Source organism: Phyllopteryx taeniolatus, chromosome 12, assembly GCF_024500385.1.
Source record: "Phyllopteryx taeniolatus isolate TA_2022b chromosome 12, UOR_Ptae_1.2, whole genome shotgun sequence".
Lineage (NCBI taxonomy): Eukaryota > Metazoa > Chordata > Actinopteri > Syngnathiformes > Syngnathidae > Phyllopteryx > Phyllopteryx taeniolatus.
Genome location: NC_084513.1, coordinates 19,217,711 through 19,241,099, shown reverse-complemented (window position 1 = coordinate 19,241,099; position 23,389 = coordinate 19,217,711). Strand labels below are relative to the sequence as shown.

The following is a 23,389-nucleotide window of genomic DNA, read 5'->3' as shown; positions in this document are numbered from 1 at the left end:
TGAGCCCAAACAGCACCCCGGATCCCCCTCACCTCCCTTCACTCTCCTAAAACAAGCCTGGTGTGGAAGCACAGTCACTGCTGTCCTCCATTCCGGGAATATTTGCTTTATTAAAATGCCTTTCATTGGCCATCACCCCAATCGCCTGACCACAAGGCTGAATCCGAGCGTTCGCAACAACAGCCATCGATTTGCCGAGTGCCACTGGGCTTTGGGTTCACCGAGTGACGGATTTGTCCCAGTTAAAGCGTCAAAACAAAAAGAGGAGGCACGTGCTTTGCATAGCACAGAGTTGCTGATGATGAGGCTCTCTCTTTTGCACTGCTTTAGTGAGGTTGGCCAAACTTTTTCAGCTCAAGACCAGAATTAGAATACTGGTTCCTTTCCGGGACCCAAACATGAACTTAAAAAGCTCTTTGGCAAGAACCCGCATGCCTGCTTATAAGCTGCTTAAAAACTGACCCACAACCCATTTTGGATCCCAAACCAAATATTTGGGAAACCCTGAGGTAGGCTGGATTGATACAATTGCAATTTTTGGCTCCCGAGTGGCACAATTTGGATATGCGCCATGAGTGCATAACTAGAATGAAAACATAGACCATTAAATCAAGTCTAACTATGGTACATTAGAAGTACATGGACCATTCAATAAGGAAAATGATTGGAGATGGCAGGCAGTGTAGAAATGCTAACGTTACCTGCATTTACACCAGTCAGTCTAGGCCAACAAAATAGATGTTGGAATAATTTTGTTACTATTGTTTACATCTGCGATGTCGCTGAACAATGTTGACGCTTGTGGATTTTGAGCACATGCAGGTTATTTCAGGTGTTCAGTAAATGTAAACACTGATAACTGATATGGGTCACATATTTGTCATGGTCAAAAATCCAAACTTTTCCAGACCTACACTATAAAGCTAGTTCTAAAAGGTGTTAAACAGCTGCTGTAAACAAACCTGCGTGGAGGATTTCTCTGGTCCCCGCGTCTCGTTGTGGTGGCAGTACTCAGGCATCCACTGGATGTGGTAGCGGTTCATTCCAGGCTCTGGAACATGAGACAGATACAAGGCAAACTGATTACAAATAAAAACAGTTGCAATAATACCATTAAAATGAAATATCCCAAATCACATAATAGTGTTGTTTGTCGTGTTCTGCAGTACTGTAGAACTGGAAATCGAAACCAGAGGGCATTTTTATTACTTCTTTATGGCAAAAAAACATTGCCATGTTAGTGCCACAAGTACGAAAAAAAACAAGGAATTTGTCTGTGGGAAAGAGTTGTTTTCACCATTTTTACTTTTAATAGAGTAAACGCTTAAGAGATTAGTCAATAACAATACCTTTCCTATTGCCCGTCAAAGTGGAAGTGGACAACCAAGAAACTGAACAGTTTCTTCAATCCATGTATTGATGAACCTATAGAGTGGTGTCTGGTTTTTTTTCTTTTCTTTTTTTTCTTTGCAGCCAGGCTGTTTCTATTTCCCTCGCTTGTTTTTTTCTGCAGCTGCATTTGGAGAAGAATCTATAAAAGGCCACTTTACACTGCTCGTTTGGCAGCAAACACACACAGTTAGCAGCTAGCTAGTAAGCAGAGCAAAGCGTTTAACAGCTAAAAATCGTTCCAGATACTTCCTCCGGGACTTGGTAGAGACTTAAAGTAGAGCTAACAGCGCGTAAATAGTGGACAGATGCACAGTCCGCATGGACAACGGCGTTGCAGCTGTTTGCGATCAAGTCGGCAAAATGTCAGTTTGGACCCCAAGTGCCTGAAAAATAGGATAGTAATCCTGAGTGGAGCCAGAATGGCCTTAATAGGACACATTAGCCCTCGTAAATGCGCTCTTATGAGCTCATCATCACCATGGCACTCATCTTATGTTACCGAATTCATTATTCATTCAACGGTGTCGCTCGAATGTGTGCAAAAACGTATTCGATTAATAACTGAGTGACGCTCTGTTCGCCTTGCAGCAGGGGCCGGGGTTGCGGCGGGGAGATAAAAGGGGCCCTTTGAAGGCTTAGACGCAGCGCTGGCACCCGGAGCCCCCGAGCTCTTTGGAAGCAGAAGAGAGGAATTACAGGGTACCGGGAAGGAGAGGGGAGGGGAAAAAAATAAAGAAGATACTGTATGCTTAGCCGGTGTCTGGCACTGAGAGATGGTGGCATGTACAACAAGAAACAGGACAGGAAAAACAGGTAGCGAACAGAAGCAGCGCTCGATACATCTCGAGTCATATTGTAGTGGTTCACTGTAGTTCCAGTGCTGGTCAATATGAGTGTGAAAGGTTGTCTTTGTTTATGTGATTGATTGGCAGGGTAAGATATACAGTGTATGCCTGATGCCCAAAAGTCAGCTAGGATAGGCACAACTTCATTCGATGCTGAACAAGATAGGCAGTATAGAAAATGGAGGCCATTTGCCATCGCTGCGCTTCGAATTGAAGAATGTTGTACTCTGGAGCAGAGTTGCGGTGATGTCAAACGGAGAAGGGTTGTTTGAGTGATTTCAGAGTGCCAACAGAAATAGACCAATCAGCGGGAAAAGCATCCATGCTACTTCTTGGTAGGCCGCTAAGCAACCACTTCCAAATATGGGCAAGCTTGCGCCGTTGTGCAGTGTGAAAAGGCCTTAAAATGTATAGAAAATGCATGAACAGATGGAATCAGTCAAAATTGTCGTTACCAGACTGCCGGCGTCCTACAACCTTTTGTCTGCTTGTGGGGCAGACGGCGATATATCTGATCAAGTACAGAGTGCATTTTGCTTTCCTGTTCTAGAGACAACCCAGAGGCCCAGCATGGGTTCAGTCCGCTCAGGGACAGTGTAAATGTGCATGTGAATTGTAGTCTGTCTCTGTATATGTGGCTTGTGACCGACTGGCAGCCAATCCAGGGTGTTTTCTGCCTTCGCCCAAGTCATCTTGGCGAGACTCCAGCTCACCCGTGACCTTGACGAGGAGAAGCAGTATAGAAAACGGATGGATTGATGGAATCAGTCAGAGAGGTTGCTACCAGACTGCCGCAGTCACCGCTGTCCTCCAGTCTTTTGTCTGCGTGTCGGACAGACAGCGATACGTTATCTGATCAAGTAAACGAGGCACTATGCTTTGGCGTTCTGGAGACAACCCAATGGCCCGAGCTGGTTTGGATCACGATGAATGAGAGTTTAATCACGGTCCAGTTAACCTGTCCCTTCATTTTGTCTGTCACACAAACCAGATGTCCTCAGACTCCAACTCCACGGCCCGTCTTGTGTTTACAGTAGTAGAACCCGGCTTGCCGGAGCCAAAGACTAGGGTCATCCCTCAAGTCTAATAAATGGCAGCGGCATACACTGTACACTGCAGACGGGGAGAAACGAGGATCCTGGAAGAGGATTTACAATGTTTTCTAACACAGTGATTCTCCGGCCGTGATTGATTGCAGTTAGCAACACTTCGAGCCAACCTTTGCGAACAGTTTTGGGCCGGCTCCATCTCCTCGCCTCTCTCTTCTGATTCAGCAGTTGGTGTCTCACCAGGCCTTTCCCTTCAAGCCAGGCTTTGCATTCTTGACTAGGGGATGTAGAGTTTGGCTTGGCCCATGACATAGATTAGTAACAGAACATAGAGCAATGGGATTTGACAGGTTACCCTGAGAGCGTTGCTTTCAAGGCTTCCATATTTCCACCCAAGTATTAACCGAAGACTTGGGGAATGGACGGCGCTTTGACAGGCATGTCTACACGGGCAAATATTCGCGACCTTTCCTGTGCCGCGTGACATAAGCTCTTGCAAAACAAAATGGACCGCTTTATCGCCCAAGCGAGGATCTATTAAAGGCAGCTGTCAATAAATCCCATCGCGCAGCTCCCGCTCGGAGTGTTTATTGTTCTTTACTAAACAGTGGCTCCGCTCTGCCAGCCCGTGTGCAGGTTTTACGCCATTTTTTCACCCTCAGCCCTCACACAAAGACACATTGATTCATTTAGTCCATCAACACAATCAGGTAACAGAACTATGAAGAGATTCTTCCATTGTTTGGCTGAGAAGAGCCAAGCATAACACATTAATATATGGCATTCATCATTCGTGACCTAAACGCGGTGCTAAAGTGATTTTATTAAAGCTATAAATCAATGCAAATTTTGTTCATACCTCCGCGGTTCTTCCAGTAGACACGAACTTGCAGCTGGCCATCTTGGTAGAAGGGTGTGCCCACCTCCAGTGGGCCAGAAGGTCGCTTTCCTTTGGCCAACGTTGGTCCAGCAGGGGGTATCTCTTCCTTCTTTGACTTCTGCACTGATTTTACTAAGGAGAGAAATGAGAAATGTTTGAATCTGCAGCTGAAACACAACATGGACTCTCTCATGGCCACAGCGTGGCGACACAAAGACAACAGTTTCCTTGTCAAATCCAAGCAGCTAACAACATGCTCTTTATGCATGAATGTGCTGGAGCTGGATCTGTACCAACAGGCTTGATTCCCATTCCAGCCAACTTCTATACTGAAAAATGTGTATGCTTGTAGCACTGAGGCTTAGTCTGTCTGCTAACAGTCAATAAGGATAATTTAGTGCTAGCGGAATGCAAACAACAAGGAAAACTGACTTTAGTAATGGATCAGCGATATCACACAGAGCAGGACTTCATCTTCAGATACTAAGCCAATTCAGTTTGCTTTAAACATGTCGTACTAAATTTCGAGTTATGTTATATTTCATGGCATTTAATTACAGTAACAATCAACCATCCTTGACATACAATGACTCTTTGTTTTTTTCATTCGTTCATAATTGTTGATTAATTGTGTCTTGCAAGCAATTGAGCAAAGTGGAGCGCACTACTAATTCCATGCTGATTAAATCCTGGCAGGTTTGCTGTCTAATGACGACAGCACATGAGCTACATCCACGCAGACGTCCACTGTGTTACATGTAAATAGTCCAAAATATTGACAGAGCTTCTCCCACGCTGTTATAAGTATCATTAAAAATTACCAATTAATTTATTGATCACTACATTTCCCTATACTGTACATGAGAAGGAAAAATCCTTGGACTGCAACGTCATTGGCCGACTGTTTAGTCACCGTTGAGCAATCATCGTCAGTCGTTATAGCAGGAGCATTCATCGATCGTGATGTTACTCAGCATGTGCACGCGTCAGTCATTACAGTCGCAAACTGAGCTGCAGCGCAACGTAATAAGCAGCAGTAGTACGGCGACACCATTTGGACAAACTCCACTGGCACCGACCACGCAGATTTTAGTAAGCTGCCTTCTCAAGTTATATGATTAGAGTGCTACCTTGACTAACGAGTGTCCCAAGTTAACAGTGTAACACACAAATACAAAATGAAAACACTCGCAAGGAGCATGGAGCAGATGCTAATCACTGCGTGGTAAACGGCCAATCAGAGCTGGAGTCAAAACTCACTCCCTCGGCCACGCCTCTTAATAGCACACATCAACACACGGGTACTACAGTGTGTGCGTGTGTGTGCATTTTACAATACATTCATTCATTCATTCATTCATCTTCCATTCCGCTTCTCCTCACTTGGGTCGCGGGTGTCTCAGCTGACTCTGGGCGCGAGGCAGGGTACGCCGAAACACGACCAAAAAATTGTGGAGATTTCTTTTGGAGGGTGGAACGAGTTAATGGAACTTGACATTTGAGCAAACTGAGTTGGTCACGTGACAATTTTAACTAGTAGGTCAAGGTACCAATGTATAGCATGAAGTATTAATATTACAATATAATCATAAATGTTTTGATTAGATCATGAGTTAAGTAGAAAATAAATGAGATTTTTTGGGGGGCATCTCTGGAAATAGGCTTGTTTCGGCAACTAATATATTGTGACCCCATTTACTGCTGCTTTAAACAATGTGAATGTACAGCAGTTAAACAAACAAACAGCTGTGCTTGAATTATGCTATGCAATTATGTGTTCCTAAGTAGTGGATAATGAAGTATTTGACATGTTGATTAATATGTGAACATGTGCCTCTCTGTGAAAAGCATACGAATGAATAGAATGAGTAGGGCTGTTGTTAATCCACTTTCTTAGACCAACAAAAATGCCACAGTGACACTTGGAGAGCCATACAAGTCTGGCAGTGGAACGAACAAGTAAATATTATCCAAGCCCCGTGGTGTTTACCTGATTCTGAATTCTGGGTGGTGCTGAAATGCAGCAAGGCCTTGGAACTCTTCAGTCGCACCTGTCCCCAGTACGTCACGGCCTGCAGCTCCACAGTGTAGCTGCTGTTGGCCTGCAGGGCCTCCAGATCCACCCAGCTCTGGGCCTGTGACGACAGACAAGAGGTTGGCATTTGAGTAGTGTCGCAAGAGCTCTTTCTCAAATGCTTGTCACCATCTAAGCTCCGGCTCAGCCTGTGCCAGAACGAAGCCTGCGGGAAAGCCCTTCTTATAAAGAACACATGTGGAGGCGAGGATGGCCTCCTCGCGGTGAGGAGGTAGCCTTCGAGGCCTCGTGAGGGAGCCGTGTTGTCAGAGCCTCCCAGGGATTCCGTCCCCAGCTTGGCCTGCTTGCATTCCACCGGTAGCAGTGAGCCTCTTGATGAGCTCTTGTTATTGACTGCGTGCGTGTTTTGACATTCTTCGACCAGCAGGGTGCTTTGGAAGCCCCCTAGGTGCCAAAGTGGAAACCAGTACTACATGTGTCAATAGGTGTCTGGTGTCTCTGCTCTCTGTGCCACATCTGCTCTTCATTCTGAAAAGCTAATTCAGGAGAAGACACTCTGCAGGTGTGTGCACGCTGTCTAGACGAGTGGGCTTTCTGCTTGCATCCCTAACGGAAGGATTTCCACGGGAGGTATGCAGCTCTGCACAGTGATGCGGAGGATCACAACCCTGTCATTTGTGTATATACCATAATTGCAGGTCACTATTCACAAATTCGCCTGTTCGCGCTTTTTTCTGTGGAACCGATCCCAAGCTATTTACTAAAAAAAAAAAAACGGACCGATTTGCGATTTTTGTGCTCTTTCTGAAACGCCCTAACAAAAATAGCAATTGTTGTCATCGACTAAGAGAGAAGCTATGTATGTTGCGGAGGAGTTTAGCCTGGATTGTAAATGGAATTTAGGGAGAATATTCGCCTCATGTAAATGCACACTCACGCTGTATTATTATTATTATTTTCTTTTTTAAAGATATCATCTGTAAGCCATTAATTTTAAGGGTAACAAATGAGATGAGTTTGAAATGAAACTGTTGCGGGATCATAGGTTGCAGTATATTTACAGTTTAAACTATTAATACAGGCAGTTACTGTTTGTTCATTTTTTTTAGTGGCGGTGTCAATTATTGGCAGGGGATTACTGTAATAAAAAATTATGTACAGTGTAACCTCCAAAGTGGAATACAATGACGCTATTGACTTCCAAGTTGTTCTAATTGCAAAATGATTTTCCCCATGACTTTACTACTGTGTCAGCGTAGCTTAGTTCGTGTTAGACTACGCCGTGTTCCGACTTACAGTATTTACAAATTCGCTAGGAACAGAACTCTGTTGTAAACCGAGGACCGCCTGAAATGTATTGTACTGCACAGCCAGACCCTTTTTCAATGTTGTACTGAGCAGCCAGTCTCTTTCCAATGTTGCAGTAAGTTCCATTTCTTGTCTCTGGATATCATCACACTTTTCCTCTTTGCTGTCACTGGTACCCTTTCTAGGGTGGCATCACAAAAACAACACAAAAAGCCAAAGAAAAGACAAGTTGATCCCTTACATAAATTTGGAGCGTGCCACAGTATTTAGAAAAAATACAGACTTCTTGGTCAAATTACTGTGTTAGGAGTCATTGTTGTGCAAACATTTCATTCCTTAAGTGGTTTGTCACAGTCCATTTGGTAGCCGCAACCAAGAATTCCAGAAAAAAAGAAGCGGAATGGCTTTAGCCAGAAATCTACACAGCATCTCGCCGGCTGTATAAATGTCAGAGAAAATAACAAATACTGCATGTCGCGATGGATTTATAGTTCTCATTTACTCGAACGATGTTATACACAATACAATACCAGAGTTGTAAATCGTGAGGCCTGGCAAAATTGCACAAAAACATCCACAGTGATACACAATAGTAGGAGGAATGTGCTGTAGCATGAGCGAAGGATGTTTTTAATATCGGGGGAGACAAACTCATCTTTAAAAAGCCATAATCCATGAAGAAACAGCAACGTACAGGGGGTCCTCAGTTTATGACGGAGTTTCGTTCCTTTGGCGGCTTGGGCCTAGGTTGGAATGCGCTGTAGTCCCTCACTAGCCTACACTAAAATAGTAGTAAGTTAGTATCACAGTATTGGTATGTAGCTGACGAACAGCCTTAAATCCTCACTTCAGCTGTCAGCTAACTCGCCAGATGGCAGACGCTCTTTTGAAACACTGAAAAGACAAGCAGCGATCGATCAATCACATCCTTATTGTGAAAATATGTTTATCGTCGCCAAACGAAACCATCCAACTCGAGTTTCTCTCAAACGTCAGCTTTGATCCCGCAAACATGCGCTTGCAATCAAAATAATCTACGCACCACAACTGCACGTTTGCTACATGACATTACTCCCTCCTCTTGGAATTGTTTTCATTGCATAGTTTTATTATATACTATAGCGAGTCGCGACCCTGCAGCTGTGTTCATGTTAATGTGAACGGATGAGCGCATGTCTAACTGTGATTGGATGGACGAGTCTCTCGGCCTCTGTAACCGAGGACGACGGTGAGAGTGAGTAAGCGAGCTTCTGTTTGGAGGCGTGCACAGCGAGTTGACAACTGAAAGAAATCTCAATGGCGTCGTCGATTAATCAAAGTCCACCCGACTATCATCAACGTAGCGTCGTGGTTCACCGCCACGCAAACTTTTTACTCAGGTCTTAATGCACAGTAGTCTATCACTAATCTAGGCTAATGCACTAGTAAAGTCATACTCACAGTAAATATTTGTATCAAAAACACCGCTTGGCCATAAATATAAAGCGATCCAATGAAAAAGAGTATGTATGGCAGTGGCTTTACGCTGCTGCCCAAACTAGTTCTTTAACCGCCAGTAATGCTGAAACCGAGCCCGCCCCCTGTATTTCAATTGGAATTGGAATCATAATTTGACATTACATTTGTATGCATGACTGTTACAATGACACACATTGAGGCTACATCCTCACCATATAGCCTGGTTTCATTCTGTGCTTTTGATTGTCTCCATTGATTCACACCCTAGTGGATACGCCAATCACAATACCATCGTCTTAAAATCATAATCTCTGTTGATACTTTGAATTCATTCGTTGTAAAGTGTGACTAAAATGCTTACCTGTGATAAAGCCCCAGGAACAGACACCAAGAGCAACGCAAGGGACGGCTGCCAGTAGACATAAATAAAATGCTCGAGCAATTTTTAGCATCGTGGTAGCCTCAGCGTCTGAAGTACAGTAAATAATGACCCAATAATTTATCTTAGTGGAAATACTGTATGAATCACAATTAATGTGTCCTCCTTCAAAGCATAACCGGGTTGAAGGGTTCTTCAATCAGTCTGAGAAGGAGAAACAACAAACAGAATTGCTGAATTCGTTTGTGATTGATGGCTTCGCATGCAACATTGGAGAATCCCGAGGAGGGGACGCCGGGTGAGATAATGCTGGAAAGCGGAAAACGAAGAGGAGGGAAAGACTGGGAGGGAACCTTTACCCCGTTGGTGGTCTTTCTCCTTCTCTTCTTGGACGGAACCGTCGACTTGGTGGGCACGGTCCAGCTCCAGAACACTTTGTAGTGATGTATGGGAATGTCGGGCTCCTCTGGCAAGCTCCAGTTAAGACGAACTGTCACCAGGCCTTCATCTCCCTGCGTCACGTTGGTGACGCGCAGGCTGCTCGGGCGTGGCGGGGCGGACGGGTCTGCAGGACAAAGAAGCAAACGCTGTCACGGGGGTGACAAATCTCACACATCTGCAGACATTTAAGACGCTGAGGTTCTTTCGGGCGAGTCTAATTCAAGGTGGAGTGCGTTTGCAGCCAGAACGCCTTTCAGCACTTTGACTTGAGGAGCGCAAGGTTGACTGGTATGACACTATGTAAAGTAATTAGCCCTCCGCTGACAATGCGCTGTGAGATGTTATGACAGGTGTCATATCACGGCTACGACAGCGCAAGTGGTCAGGGGTTAACAAACACATGGCGCACGGCTTTGGCATCCGCATTGGAGCGCTGTGAATAATGTGTGAGCGGAGTCAATGCGCTCCTGTTGCTGTGCTGCTGCTTGCCTCTGATGTAAGAGAGGAAGAGGCAAGGCCACTTGCCAGCAGTTTTTGTAATACAAATACTTTGTGACTGTACTTTAATAGAATTGGAATCAGTGCCTGCACTTTATTTATGTTTCTGGCATCTGTCACTTTTATTCCACTACATTTACTAAATAAAATGTACCACAGGTGTCTAACTAATGGCGCGGGGGACAGATCTGGCCCGCCACTTCATTTTTCGTGGCCCGCAAAAACAAATCATGTGCGTCGACTTCATGTCTCTTGCTAAAATACCAAAACTGGCTTCCCTTTTGATAATGTTGAGATATTGCAAGCATGTCTTTGTTACCAATCACCCTTTTAAAATAAATGGAAAAATAGTTGAACAAACCATAACAATGATATGGCCCGTGACAAAAATAAGTTTGACATATACTTGTAATCCGATACATTTTCCCTTGTTACAACAAAACAAAATCCCCCCAAAAATAGTTTGCTGTCCGCTGAGCACAAACTGGAAGAAGAAGAGAAGAGCGAAAAAGTCCTTATTCTCGATGCACCAAAAAGTGGGCCAGCGCGCGAAATGAATTGGGCATTCAAAAAATAAAACAAAAAATAAAAATAAAACTAATACTGAAAAATACAGCAAGATACTAGAGGAGCTGATGGGCTTCATCAGTATTGCGTCATCTTTTCTAGTCGTGGCTTGGGTGAAAAGAACTTTTTTTTTTAAACAAAAAAAAATAAATACTACAGGTTTAAGATACTTGTACTTTTACCCAAGTATCGATTTCAAAAACCTTATGCAAGACTGCGGCTGTGCTGCTCCTTGCTTCGGATGTCAGAGAGAGAGAAAGAGAGAAATGATTCCTCTCTCTCTCTCTCTCGCCCTCTCTTTTTCCCTCTCCCACCTGAAAGACATTTAAGCCGCTCCAAAAAAACACAGATAAACGGGCTCTGCATACCAGCTGACGTTGGCGGCGCAAGACCAATAAGCCTCCCCCTCCTTACAAATTGCACGAACAAAAAGTGTAGCAGGAGCAAAATTGCAATCAGATGATACAGGGCAGGCTATGTAAATAGCAACGCTGTGACCGAACGTCCGGGAACTCATCAGAGCCATGACAGCGCCCATCAATCTATCAATGTCCTGCCACTGATTGGCCTGATTGGGGATCGCTTTCAATTCCCCCCAGCGGAATCCCTTTTTTTTTTTCCCCACCTGATGCCGCGCTCTGTCGGAGCGCCATCCACAACGCTCAGGGGAGCACATGCGTGATGAAGGATTGACAGTGCGGGTCAACACGCACACATACACAAGCAACACACATGTAATACCAGGCACATATGTACTAGTCTTTATCCTCTCTAAAGGATAGGGACAGACATATGACTTGTGTGTCTTTCGATTAATCGTTATTTTCAAAATATTCACAGTGGATGGGGACCAAGCCCTGCCAAAAAAAAATAAAAATGCATGGAATTGACCCATCCCCCACATTGTTGCCTGTTTTTATCATTTAAACAATGCAAATACCACAAACTATGCTACTGTGACTCCATAAAGCAAGGGTGAAATCACGATTCAAACAACCACTACACATTATTAACCCAAGTCTTTATTCGCACATACTCTTGACAAATATAATCAAAAGATGGCAGTTGGCGATATTGAATGCCCATTACAGCATTTTTTGTTGTTTTTGTAGGTCTGTGTGAACAGAACGCAAAGAAAAAAAAGCATTACATTTTTTACTAGCTTGTTCTTAGTGTACCCTCAGTCTCCCACTGTGAAACATTTTTTTTCTCTGTGAATTCTAGGTTGCGAAAGCAACTCAAAGTGCAGAATGCTAATCTACATGAAGTATCTCGATATAAAAATGTTCAGTGCGCAGCCCTGCCAGCATGTCAAACAAACTTGTTTAGTGTCATGCAACGAGGCAGCGACATGACGCTAATCTCTAGCAAAGATCTACAGCGGCAAAAAAAAGTTACGTCACTCTCTCTGGGAGCCAAGACTACACTTACATTCATTTGGGAGCTGAAATATCCCCTCTAATTTAGACATATTACATTTATCCATGACTTAAAGAAGACGGGTGGGGAAACCCCTCCTGTAATTGAATTTGGGTGCACTCAAATAAAAGGTTCGGAGCACTCAAATGACATACGGTAGATTCAACTTTGCTTTCAATTTGTTCATGTCATTGGCCACAACATTAGGTACACCTGCATAATCTTATGAGATCCAGTACAGTTTTTTTTTTACGTACAGTGGAGGCTTAAATGTTGAATACAATCCAGCCCAAAAGTTCCTTTTGCAATATATATATATATATATATATGATATTTTCAAATATTTTTAACTTAACTTTAAAAATTATTATATAACTCCACGTTTTTAAAATTCTTATTCAAAAAAGCCCTCAAATGATTCCAATGAATTTCATTCTTAAGGAGTGTTTGATCATAACTAATTATTAGATGCCGAGATGGACCAAAATTGGCACAAACGTGGATTTTACTTTTTGCAGTTGCAGATTAAAAACAAAAAAAAAAACAACAACAACAAAACTCACACTTGAGCTCCTAGTGAAATTCTGATTCTGATGTCGTCAAATATCCAGTTGAAAACCAGTGAAAATGCCATTTTTAATCCTACATTTGTCTTAACATGAACATAATGCAATCCTTCATTTTAAGATTTCAATTTGGGCCCCGAGCTTCCAATGTGTGTTTTTTTTTTTTTTTTTGTCCAATGAATGGCCCTACATTTTCCTATTTAAAGCATGCAGCAAAATTTCACACATTTTACTGTTTTTGTCCACACTGTGCATTCTAAACCAATTCAACAATAACCATTTAAAATTGCCAAAAGAAAAAAAAATAGTTGATGTAGTTACATTGTATTTCAACCTAAAGAACTTTTTCAAATACTCTATGGTGAAATATTATTTTCATTGCACTTTGACTATTGTTAAATTAATCCCTTACTGACAGGGTCAAACTAACATTACTGTCTTTGGAAAGACAGATTTTTTTAATAGTGCTCTTGCGTCGGATCTCATTCGATTGTGCATCTGTACTTGAGGATGTTTGTGGTTTTAATCTAGAAACTATTTCACAAAAAAGACAAGTGTTTTGATTAGATAGTAATTAAGATTTGGACATTTGCATAAGCAGGTAAATCAGTCCAAGCTCCACCTGCTCCGAGGTCTTAAGCCCAACAAATGGAGGTCAGTGGGTGTCAAGCAGGAACTGACACTTTAGTGCGTGAGACCACACACAAGCACACACACACACGCACACGCACACGTACATACACACCTCGAGTGGAGCGGAAGTGTTTGCTTGGCGCAGTGAATCCGCGGGTCCCGTGCACGTTGACCGCGGCCACTCTGAACTGGTACCATCTGCTGGCCCTGATGTCGTCCAGTTGGACTCGCTCCTCGGCAGTCTGAGGGACAGATGGGGAGAGAGAGAACGGCAGGGCTCAGGGTTCACGCCGGGTCAGAGCCCCTTGTGCGAGTCTGCTGCCACATCAGTCATCCGGGTGTTTCTCCTCACCGAAACTTTCAAAAGACGCTGTGACTTTGAGGAATGAGCAAAACTGTGTGGAGGCGTCTGTTAGCGCAACGCCGCACTTTCACAGCTGCCGCATGTGGCACGTGATGGCATACATTATATATACTGGGACAACTGACCATTACACCGACAGGAACTGAAAATGGACGAATTGTTTTGCAGCTAAAACAAGCTTGCCCTCTTCTGGGATGACTCGTGTCTGTACATTTGTGAGGTCTTATACATAAAACATCCTTGTTTTCTTTCCATTCACAAGAGTAGCACATGGACTAGCACCTTAATGAAGGGGTACTGAAAAGTGCATTGGTTTGGATATTTTGGGATGTTTTACAGTGGTAACGCTATGATACTGAAGCAAGACCCTTCGGTGGCCAAAATAGCACAAACTATGAACCCAAGAGATTTTCAAATGGATGATTTGCGTTCTAAAAAATACACCTGAAATGTGCGCGGAAGACTCTCCGTAACGTCCCCTAACAACCCAGGCTAAACTGAGCTCCTCCCCAACATTCAAAGCTTGCTTCTCAGAAGAGATGTATCACTTCAACATACTTCCTTGACACCAATTCCTGTACTGCACTACTTTCCTATTTAAACAACGCCTTAGCGGCATTAAGGTGTATCGTGTAGGTTGAATAGTGAACCACGACTATGCGGGGGATTACTGTATAGGCTGTGTAGGGTTAGCTACCTGTGCGACCGTCTCCCACTCAGTGGCGTCATCCTCGCTGGGGTGAATGCCAAAGTTCCAGCGCCGCTGCACGACGTAAAGGACGGGTTCCACCGAGATGTTGAATTTGGAGGACCAGCGGATCTCCAGCTGACCCGAGGACAGCTCCGCAAACACCAGCTCCTTCCTCGGCTTCAGGGGGACTCCTGTGGAAGACGCGCCGGTGAGCACAGCGGTCTGGAAGTTAACGTTGCGTTTTATTCATTTGCGCAAAACACACTTAGAAAATACATAAAAGCCAGCACGGACGAGACATGATCTCACTACAATAGGTTGGATCCAGGCTGAGGGTCAACAGCAACTTCTCTTGACTGTGACACAGCGTGACACTTTTGGCCGCGGTGGTGTGTTTTAGTAGCTGCAAACGTCAAAGCTCACTCGCGTCACTGCACTTTGTAATCAACCTTTTAGATGAAGCCGCAGAGGGATTTTTATTAAGCGCAGGAGGTCAGACTAATGCTCATCCAAGACTGAATTTACTGCCTGATGGGAGCAGTGATAATGAGATAGAGGATGGACTCCTTGATCAATAAGCTGTCAAACAGTTGACAGCGTTACATTGGAAACTGCAAAAAACCGCACCGTATTGAATTCATCAATCGGAACGATTAAAAGACAACAAGAGATGAGAGAGACAGAGAAAATGAGGGTTTCCTCTATTTACTTCTCTGCATGTTGGCCACGGTGAGGACACAAATTTTAGTTGAGACGAAACTGAGCACCGCCGCAGCAAAGTGGTGACTGTGGATTATACAACTGCAGTGTCTGGCTGTGTACAGTAAACCCCCCTCCATCGCATGGGTTACATTCCAGACACCCCCCGCGATAAGTGAAAATCCGTAATATAGAAAAAAATATTAAAAAAAAAAAAAAAAAGTGTTTTAGGGTCTTCAAACACACTTAAAACAATACATTTAAACAGAATGTATTGAGCAGTGGATAAGAAAAAAATGGCAAAAATATCAAAATTAATAATGCATACAGTACAGAAAATAAGGTGTTTGTGTCCCGGAGAGACTACTTGTACTATCAATCGCCTTAACTGGTTTGAAAGATATTGCACAATAATAACAACAAATGCAAAATAGCGAGACTGCAAAGATTTACTGTATCCTCAAAAGTTACAATGATGACTAGGAATCAGTTCAACCACTGAGCAACAAGATGTAGTTTTTATTACCCATGTGACATCAGTTCGACACACTTCCAACTCCAACTCACAAGCCACTAGAAACAGTACCTGGTAGTAGGCCTACCTGCTTTTTTTTTTTTTTTTTTTTTTAGTAAGTAGAGTCATGTTGATACGAGTAGGGAGTCCCTAGTCGTACCTCTGACCATTGACACATTGAGTATGATTAAGCCTTTGCTGGCCACGTTGGTGTGTTTTAGCAGCTGCTCACTTGCATCACTGCATTCAGCCTTGCACACGCCGTGCGCAAGAAATGTGAGCTTTATTAAGAGCAGGAGGTCAGCCCAAACCTCATCCAAGACTAAATGTGCTGCCATTAAGTAGAAGATGGGAGCGCCAGCTTCAGTGATAATGAGGTAGGATTAGACCACGTCGTCGATACGATGTCAAGCCCTTTAGAGTGTAATATTGGAAACTGCGAAAACCGCCCCGCATTGACCGCATCAGTCGAGATAAGAGGGTTTCCTGTATTTATTTCTCCGCAAGTTGGTCACGTTATGGATTTTTTTGGGACATTTTATCCAGGGGGAGACTGAGGACCACTGCAGCAAAGTGGAGACTGTAGTTTAATAATAGAGCATCAGCCAGAGCTAAGGCACAGCGACAGGGTAGGCTTGCATGTAGCATGGAGATTACGGAGATTATGGTGCTATAAGAGAACAACAGCATCTTGGAATGTATCCTCAAATGTTACAATGATGATTAGGAATCTATGAGAGACAAGGAGTGGTTTACACGAGCGGTGCCCTAGGTTTTTTTTGTTTTGTTTTTGTTTTTTTAACCGCTTACTGGTTTATATTTTGACGGACCGGCATACAAACAAACAAAAATAAATGATCAATTATACGACTCGCAATTATGCTGAATGTAGTTCTAATTAGTGGCAGCACTGCGTTCATTTCTCTCTTCAATGATCCGGTCCCATCTTGGGGTAATCTTTTTTTCACTTAAAAAAACTCAGATGTTTATTTATTTATTTTTTAATGCTGGATGCACGTGCCGAATCAGTTTTGATGTCTTCATTGCCTAATTTGTGAGGCTGTCACAGCGTATTACGCGGCGTGGGTTTGGTGCATGCAAGTCAACTGCTGTAGTAATAAACCCGAACCTTAAGTAGGACTGCCGAAATTGTCTCAACTACAGCTTTCGTTTTCTTGGAAGCGTCTTCTGTCTCATTACTTGGCCTGTTTCCACTTTGTCGAAGAAGTTCTCCAAACACATTTGTATTTTTACACACTTTGGCTTGTGGCTTTACTGTTTTCCAATATGTGACTGCGATGAGTGTTTTGACAGAGGCACAGGCAGATGCACCTGATTTGTAGTTACTCTGTTCAACCCCATACCGAACCAGTGGTGGGTGACCGCTTGTATGGCATCAGCTTGACACACTTGGAACTCCCTGCTACGTGTTTTTCGATAGCAAGTAGAGCAGTGTTTAGACGATTACAACGTACTACCGCTAGACCGTGACAAATTGAGATATGGTGGTGTGTTTTAGCAGCTGCTCACTTGAACGTTCGCTTGCATCACTGCACTTTTGGTTTCCGTTTTACAAAGGGTTCGCACAGTAAATGTGAGTTTTTGTGCAGGAGGTCAGCCTAATGCTCATCCAAGACAGAATTCGCCGCCTTGAAGTAGATGATGGCAGCGCCGGCTTCGTTGATAATGAGAAAGGGATTGGACCGCGTCGTCAATAAGCTGTCAAGCTCTTTAGAACGTTATATTGGACCTCTGGCGTCCAAGGCACGCTCGAGGCTACCGCAGCGCTTGTTGGTGGGCAGCGTGATCAAGACGGCGTTTTGACTTCACAGCATTTCATCTAATTGCAACTCATAAAAGGGGATTGGATGAACATGCTGGAAGATGAAGAAAGGGCCCCTTGAGCGGCATGTGGAGTCTTTTGTTTTGTCCTTGCGATAACAGCATCGTACATGCGTACAGCTGGGGGTCATTGCGCTGCGGTTTCACAGCTCCGCGGCTTGTGTGTGTTTGTGTGCGCCAGCGGACCGACGTGTCACATTTCCTGCGCCACGATGTGCGCCTGGGTAACCGCAGCATTCCTCCCTTCCCCTCCGCCTTAGCTCATCTTCCCACAAAGTCACCCAAGTCCTGGTGCAGACACACAAAACCACACCAGCGCACATCTGCGCTCGCTGCCTGGCTTCTTCCGCAAAATGAGGGAGGGTATCAAATGCGCTTTCTCGCAGCTTTGCGCCTTCCAAAGATAACTTTCGAGTCGGGCTCGCTCCCAAGAATCACACAGCGTTCGTCTTTCAATGGCCCCGCATGCTTACTCCAGGCACCATGACGTAACCCTGCTGTCGGCGGGCGGCGGCGGGGGCAGGGAGGGGGGTGTGTCCATTCATGTCTTGATCGCGCCAGCAATAATCATTTTCAGCACTAACATGCAAGCTGTCGTTAGGACTGCGCTAATCACGGAGAGTGGAAGAAAAACACTATGTGGGCGGAAGGTAGCGGATAGGCTAATTAAGTTTCATTAGATTACATTTAATTCAATCATTCTGACGTCTACATTTTATGCTCCAATTCGCCCCCGCCCCCATCGTATTAACGTGAGAGATGATCGTTCAACTTGCATCAGTATCGGGCACACATTCCCAAACTGCAGCGCACGCACCAAGCCCTTCGGTGGATGCGTGAGATTCCAATTCTAATGGCGGTCTGTTATCATGAGCCATCCATCCATTTTCTATACCGCTTTTCGTCATCAGAGCGACACCCTGAGGTACACCCAATTGCCAGCCAATCACAGGGAACACAGAGGAAAACAACCATTGACCGTTCGTTTAGAGTCGTCAGTTAAATAACCAGGCGTGTTTTTGGAATGTGGAGTGGCGCCATAAAGAAATACGGTAAATGTTAATCAGGGAAAGCAACCGAGTGTTGCCAAATAAAACGTCTGAATGTAGATGAGTGTCGTGGTTCGTGCATGAATAAAATGAGCTGTCATGAAGCGCAGGATGATGGATGAAAACATCTGGCTGGGTTGAATGTGATATCCAAGTCAACAAACACAACACTCACATTCACACCTATGGACAATTTAGAGTCTTCAATGAACCTTAACGTGCATGTTTTTGGAATGTGGGAGAAATCCTACTTCAGACCTGGGAGACCATACAACTCCACACAGTAAGGCTGGAGCAGAGATTCGAACCCTGAACCTCACTTACCACTAGTCCACCATGGTGCTTTGTGATAATGACGAATGATGTTTTTTTTTTTTTTTTGTTTGTTTTTTTACAAAATAAAAGGTTCAATTTGAGTATATCTCTATAAAACATTCTTTACCGCCACTTGATCACGTTCGAGGGGATGTGGGAACAAATTACGGAAATTTAACTTTTTAACACCTTGTATACAAATAGTAATCTATGCAGCATCTGTCCCACCCATCAAGTGTGAAATTACACACGGATATGCACACTAATTGACACGTTTAATTTGGCGGCTCGGTGATGAAGTGCTTCCTCCTCGAGTAAAAATACAAATCCATGCTTTTACTTAGTTTTTTTGTGGGCTTGAGTGCACTTAGTTTGCACTCACTTTTTTAGACTGGGATTGACAAGTAGCCACCTACTAAACCCCCACCCCCAATCGATTATGGTAACAAAAGCTGTTCTCGACCAGTGGCACATTTGCATTGGACAGGAACAAAAGATAAAAAAATATGCGCTGTATATTGCCACTAACCAATAAAACGCATTGTGTACTTTTAACACTGCAAAATCCATCAATAAAAACTGTCAAAATGTCCAATTGAAAATGAATGGGGAGCCTTCCAAAACAGTATCGCGTCCATTTTTCCATGGCCAGCTGCTGAAATTGGAATTGAAATCCTTATCAAGCTGCCGTAGAGCTTTCTCTATTTTGCTGTCTTGCTATTTGTTAGCGTGCCAACTGTTAGCATGTTCGCATTTTGACGTAAACTCCTTATCTAGCTTAATGTGTGTTTTCTGTACTGAGGTGACTATTATATATATTAGTTTGATATGTTAGCATTGTTATAATTTTCATTTCGTTGGGGGTCATTTTCTACTCGGGGAGGTCCAAGCCGGTATGTTAGCATACTAGCAGTTAGCATTGTTAGAATTGCCATTTTCTCTACAAGATAAGCCTGACTCCAAACCAGTCGGTCGTAAATGCAGGTTCCAAATTTCTGTTGGCATTTTTCTACATTTTATTTTGGGTACATTTAAGTCGTGTTGTGACCAAATGCAAAGCTATTTCGAACAAGCCAGACTGTCTCCTGATGTTTTCCCTTTTTTTAGTAACATAGATTGTTATTTGTCATTGGTGTTTGTTCTTTTATGATATCAGTTATCGCACACTCACTGTATCGTTGGCAAAATATTGTGATATGCTTCTAGATACAAAAATGGGCTTTGTTGCCTATCCCAAGCCCTATGGGGGTCCCGAGATGCTCAGGCACATTTGGGCACATCTGAAAGTCATCTCACCGGGGGAAATGCTCCATTTCACTCTGCTTGTGTTTGCTAATAGCTTCCAGCATCACGGATCATCATGGCAACGACTGCACACGCACACACACACCCGCTTGTGCACACATAGAAACAATTATACCCTTTAAACCATGAGCGACTAATTAGACCTCTGACACAGAGAGGCCACAAGAGCAATTTCACTGGAACGTCGGCGCGAAATGTTGGCGTGATTCTGTGTAAACGCGGCGGCGACAGCGAGCTGTCACGCGCTCCCTTCAATGATAGCGTAGGCGGGCCCGCATGTGAAGGTCTCCCAAACACACTGGATGGTTTTCATTGACCGGGTCACTGGAATGTTCCAAGGTTAGCGCTCTTTTCATCTTTCCACATGAACATTCTGTTCACCTTTTGGGGCATGACATCCACCATTGGAGGCTCTCTCCAGATCGTTCCACCATCTGCGTCCATACGCTCGCATTCCACTTGATGGTCATTACTGTGAAAAGTGACTACATGAATGTGTGTACTGCTGCCGCCGCGTGATTAAAAGCAGGCCGCGGCAGCCGGCAGCCGCCGTTCAAATGATCGATGCGGACTCGCTGTCCGCTGTGCTCTGTTTTGGCCTTGAGCGACCGACAACAGCAACGTGATGAGAGGGGATGCGCGATGGTGTTTTAGTTAACAACTCAGCATGCTCAAAACATAACTCACTCAGCCCACTCAAGTGGCACAACTCTACTGTTGGAGCAGAATGATAGCATAGAATAACAACGTGCTGATTTTAAGATCATCCAGTAATATTCATGGCTAGTGATGACCACATTTTCACAAATTGTGGCACCTATTCTAATCGAAGTTATGCCTCAATTAGGCTGAATTGGTTTAGTTGGCCAGGGGTGACTCCCCCTCCATCCCCAGCCCTTCCCGATTGATTTAAATGAGAGTAATCTCCACATTACTCCATTGCCTGCCTTTGGTGTACTTATTTTCCTTATTTAATGATCAACACGCCTCGAATGTGGCACATTCAGATCATATTTGTCTATGCCCTCGCTGTAGTTAAAATTTTCCATGGGTGTTTTTTTTTTTATGTGTTTATTTGTGTTGTCTGGGCAGACGTGATGTACGTCACGTGGATGGACAGGACAAATCTGACACGTGTTTTTACGCCGCACTCGCGTTGGCACATATCCAATACATGTCAGACTTTGATCCGCATTTTGAAAAGGCCTGAATACGATATGAAGATATCCAGATTCCATGCATTTTTTTTTCTATTTATGCTGTCACGACTCACATCCGCACGGTGGACGACTGGTTAGAGCGTCAGCCTCACAGTTCTGAGGACCGGGGTTCAATCCCCGGTCCCCCCTGTGTGGAGTTTGCATGTTCTCCCCGTGCCTGCGTGGGTTTGCTCCGGGCACTCCGGTTTCCTCCCGCATCCCAAAAACATGCATTAATTGGAGACTCTAAATTGCCCGTAGGTGTGAATGTGAGTGCGGATGGTTGTTTGTTCGTATGTGCCCTGCGATTGGCTGGCAACCAGTTCAGGGTGTACCCCGCCTCCTGCCCGATGATAGCTGGGATAGGCTCCAGCGCGCCCGCGACCCTAGTGAGGAGAAGCGACTCAGAAAATGGATGGATGGATGACCCACATCCCAATTGCAGCATTTAAATATCGGAAAATACTGTAAAACTGATACACTGATATAATTCAAATCTATTTCCCATAAAGGTTTAATAAAATTGTTCCGAAATAAATGTTTTGTTTTGTATTGTACTTAAAAATGAAATACAACTGAACGGTACTTAACAAATCTACAAACTGTACTGGATTGAAACAAGATGAAACTGCTGTAACTTTATGCAGTGTTTGAAGATTTAATTCAGGGATTCTTTTTCCGACCACTAGGGGGAGCCCGATTACCACTAGTGGTACTCTTACTGCACTTGGAGAATCACTGAAGTAGGATGCTCGCTTAACTGACATTGTGGTCACTAAGTGTTTGAAGTAGCCCTTCAGCTCCAGCCAATTAGAGGGGGAAAATTAATTTTAAAAAAACAACAACTATTTATTGGAAATGTGTGCCACCAACCTCAATGTATCTCACTACACATCTTATGGATTTTGTATTTAAAATAAATGTTGCCATTAAAGAAAACACAATTTTAGCAAGCTCGGGGTCAAAGAATCATGTAATCAAACCGTAGGCATGCTCGTTAGCGTAGCATCAACAGGAAGTCAGCTATCCCGTTTTCCGGTTTGGTCACGTGACGTTGCGTATTTGTTGGCTTTCGCTTACCTTTGTACAGGTTCTTGGGGAGCTGGCAGGTGTGGCCGCAGCCATTGGAGCAGCATTTCTTGACGGCCGAGCACTCGCCATCCTCCTCGCAGCTCTCAACGCAGGCCGCCGCGAAGCCGCTGGCCTTCTCCGGGGCGGGACAGTCGCCCTGCTTCACGCCCTCGATGGACTTGAGGAACTCGCAGCTGGTGAGGCACTCGTAGTGCTTCTTGGGGAAAAGGGGCTGAGGAGGACGAGGAGGAGGAAATCACCTTTTTTGCATTGCATCTCAATGGAGGGATGAGGAAACAACTTTATTATATGATTATTTCCTGTCGATTTGTTGACTTGAATACTCCACAATGATGTTTAGGGTGTGATGTCAACTAGTTGCTAGTCACGTTTTTGGCAATAACGATAGTCTGTGTGGAAAAATGATAACTGCGACGCTTCGATGCTGAGGTGTAATCTTTTGTAAGTTTTTTCACAATCAAATTATTCAAGTTATTCAATTCATCGTTGCGGCGCTACCTCAGGCTGATCCATATTGTGGCTTTTAAGTTTTCTAATCAAGACAACACAACTCCTGTATACGTCTACTAGTGATATACCTCACATAGATCCTGGCACTGGTTTTCCTTCAGGTCCCAAGATTCCTTGCAGGGCTCCAGGCACTGTAAAAAATCAAAAAATAAAAAGCAGTGGAACAGGTGGCAGCTACATCAAAAGATGTTTGATTCCCAAAGGCCACACACACACACACGCCCCCTTTTGCTACAGATGCCCCGCATACCTTGAAGAGACATCAATAATCTCTATCATAAAGCAAACACGGCCGAGGTAGGTCTATTATGCGTAGACAGACACACCCTGTCTCTTGTA

The 23,389-nt window shown here is 44.0% G+C and overlaps 1 protein-coding gene across 1 annotated transcript in view; it reads right to left on the bottom strand.

The window, feature by feature from the left end:
* Positions 1–23,389, bottom strand: part of LOC133486917 (anosmin-1) — a 62,633-nt gene that overhangs the window by 6,621 nt on the left and 32,623 nt on the right. The window contains exons 3-10 of the mRNA XM_061792766.1: positions 23,119–23,181; positions 22,529–22,751; positions 14,532–14,716; positions 13,583–13,712; positions 9,706–9,911; positions 6,157–6,301; positions 4,146–4,298; positions 963–1,051 (exon numbers count right to left, since the gene is read on the bottom strand). Of these exons, the coding sequence (XP_061648750.1) occupies positions 963–1,051; positions 4,146–4,298; positions 6,157–6,301; positions 9,706–9,911; positions 13,583–13,712; positions 14,532–14,716; positions 22,529–22,751; positions 23,119–23,181 (1,194 nt within the window). The remainder of the gene's footprint in view (positions 1–962; positions 1,052–4,145; positions 4,299–6,156; positions 6,302–9,705; positions 9,912–13,582; positions 13,713–14,531; positions 14,717–22,528; positions 22,752–23,118; positions 23,182–23,389) is intronic.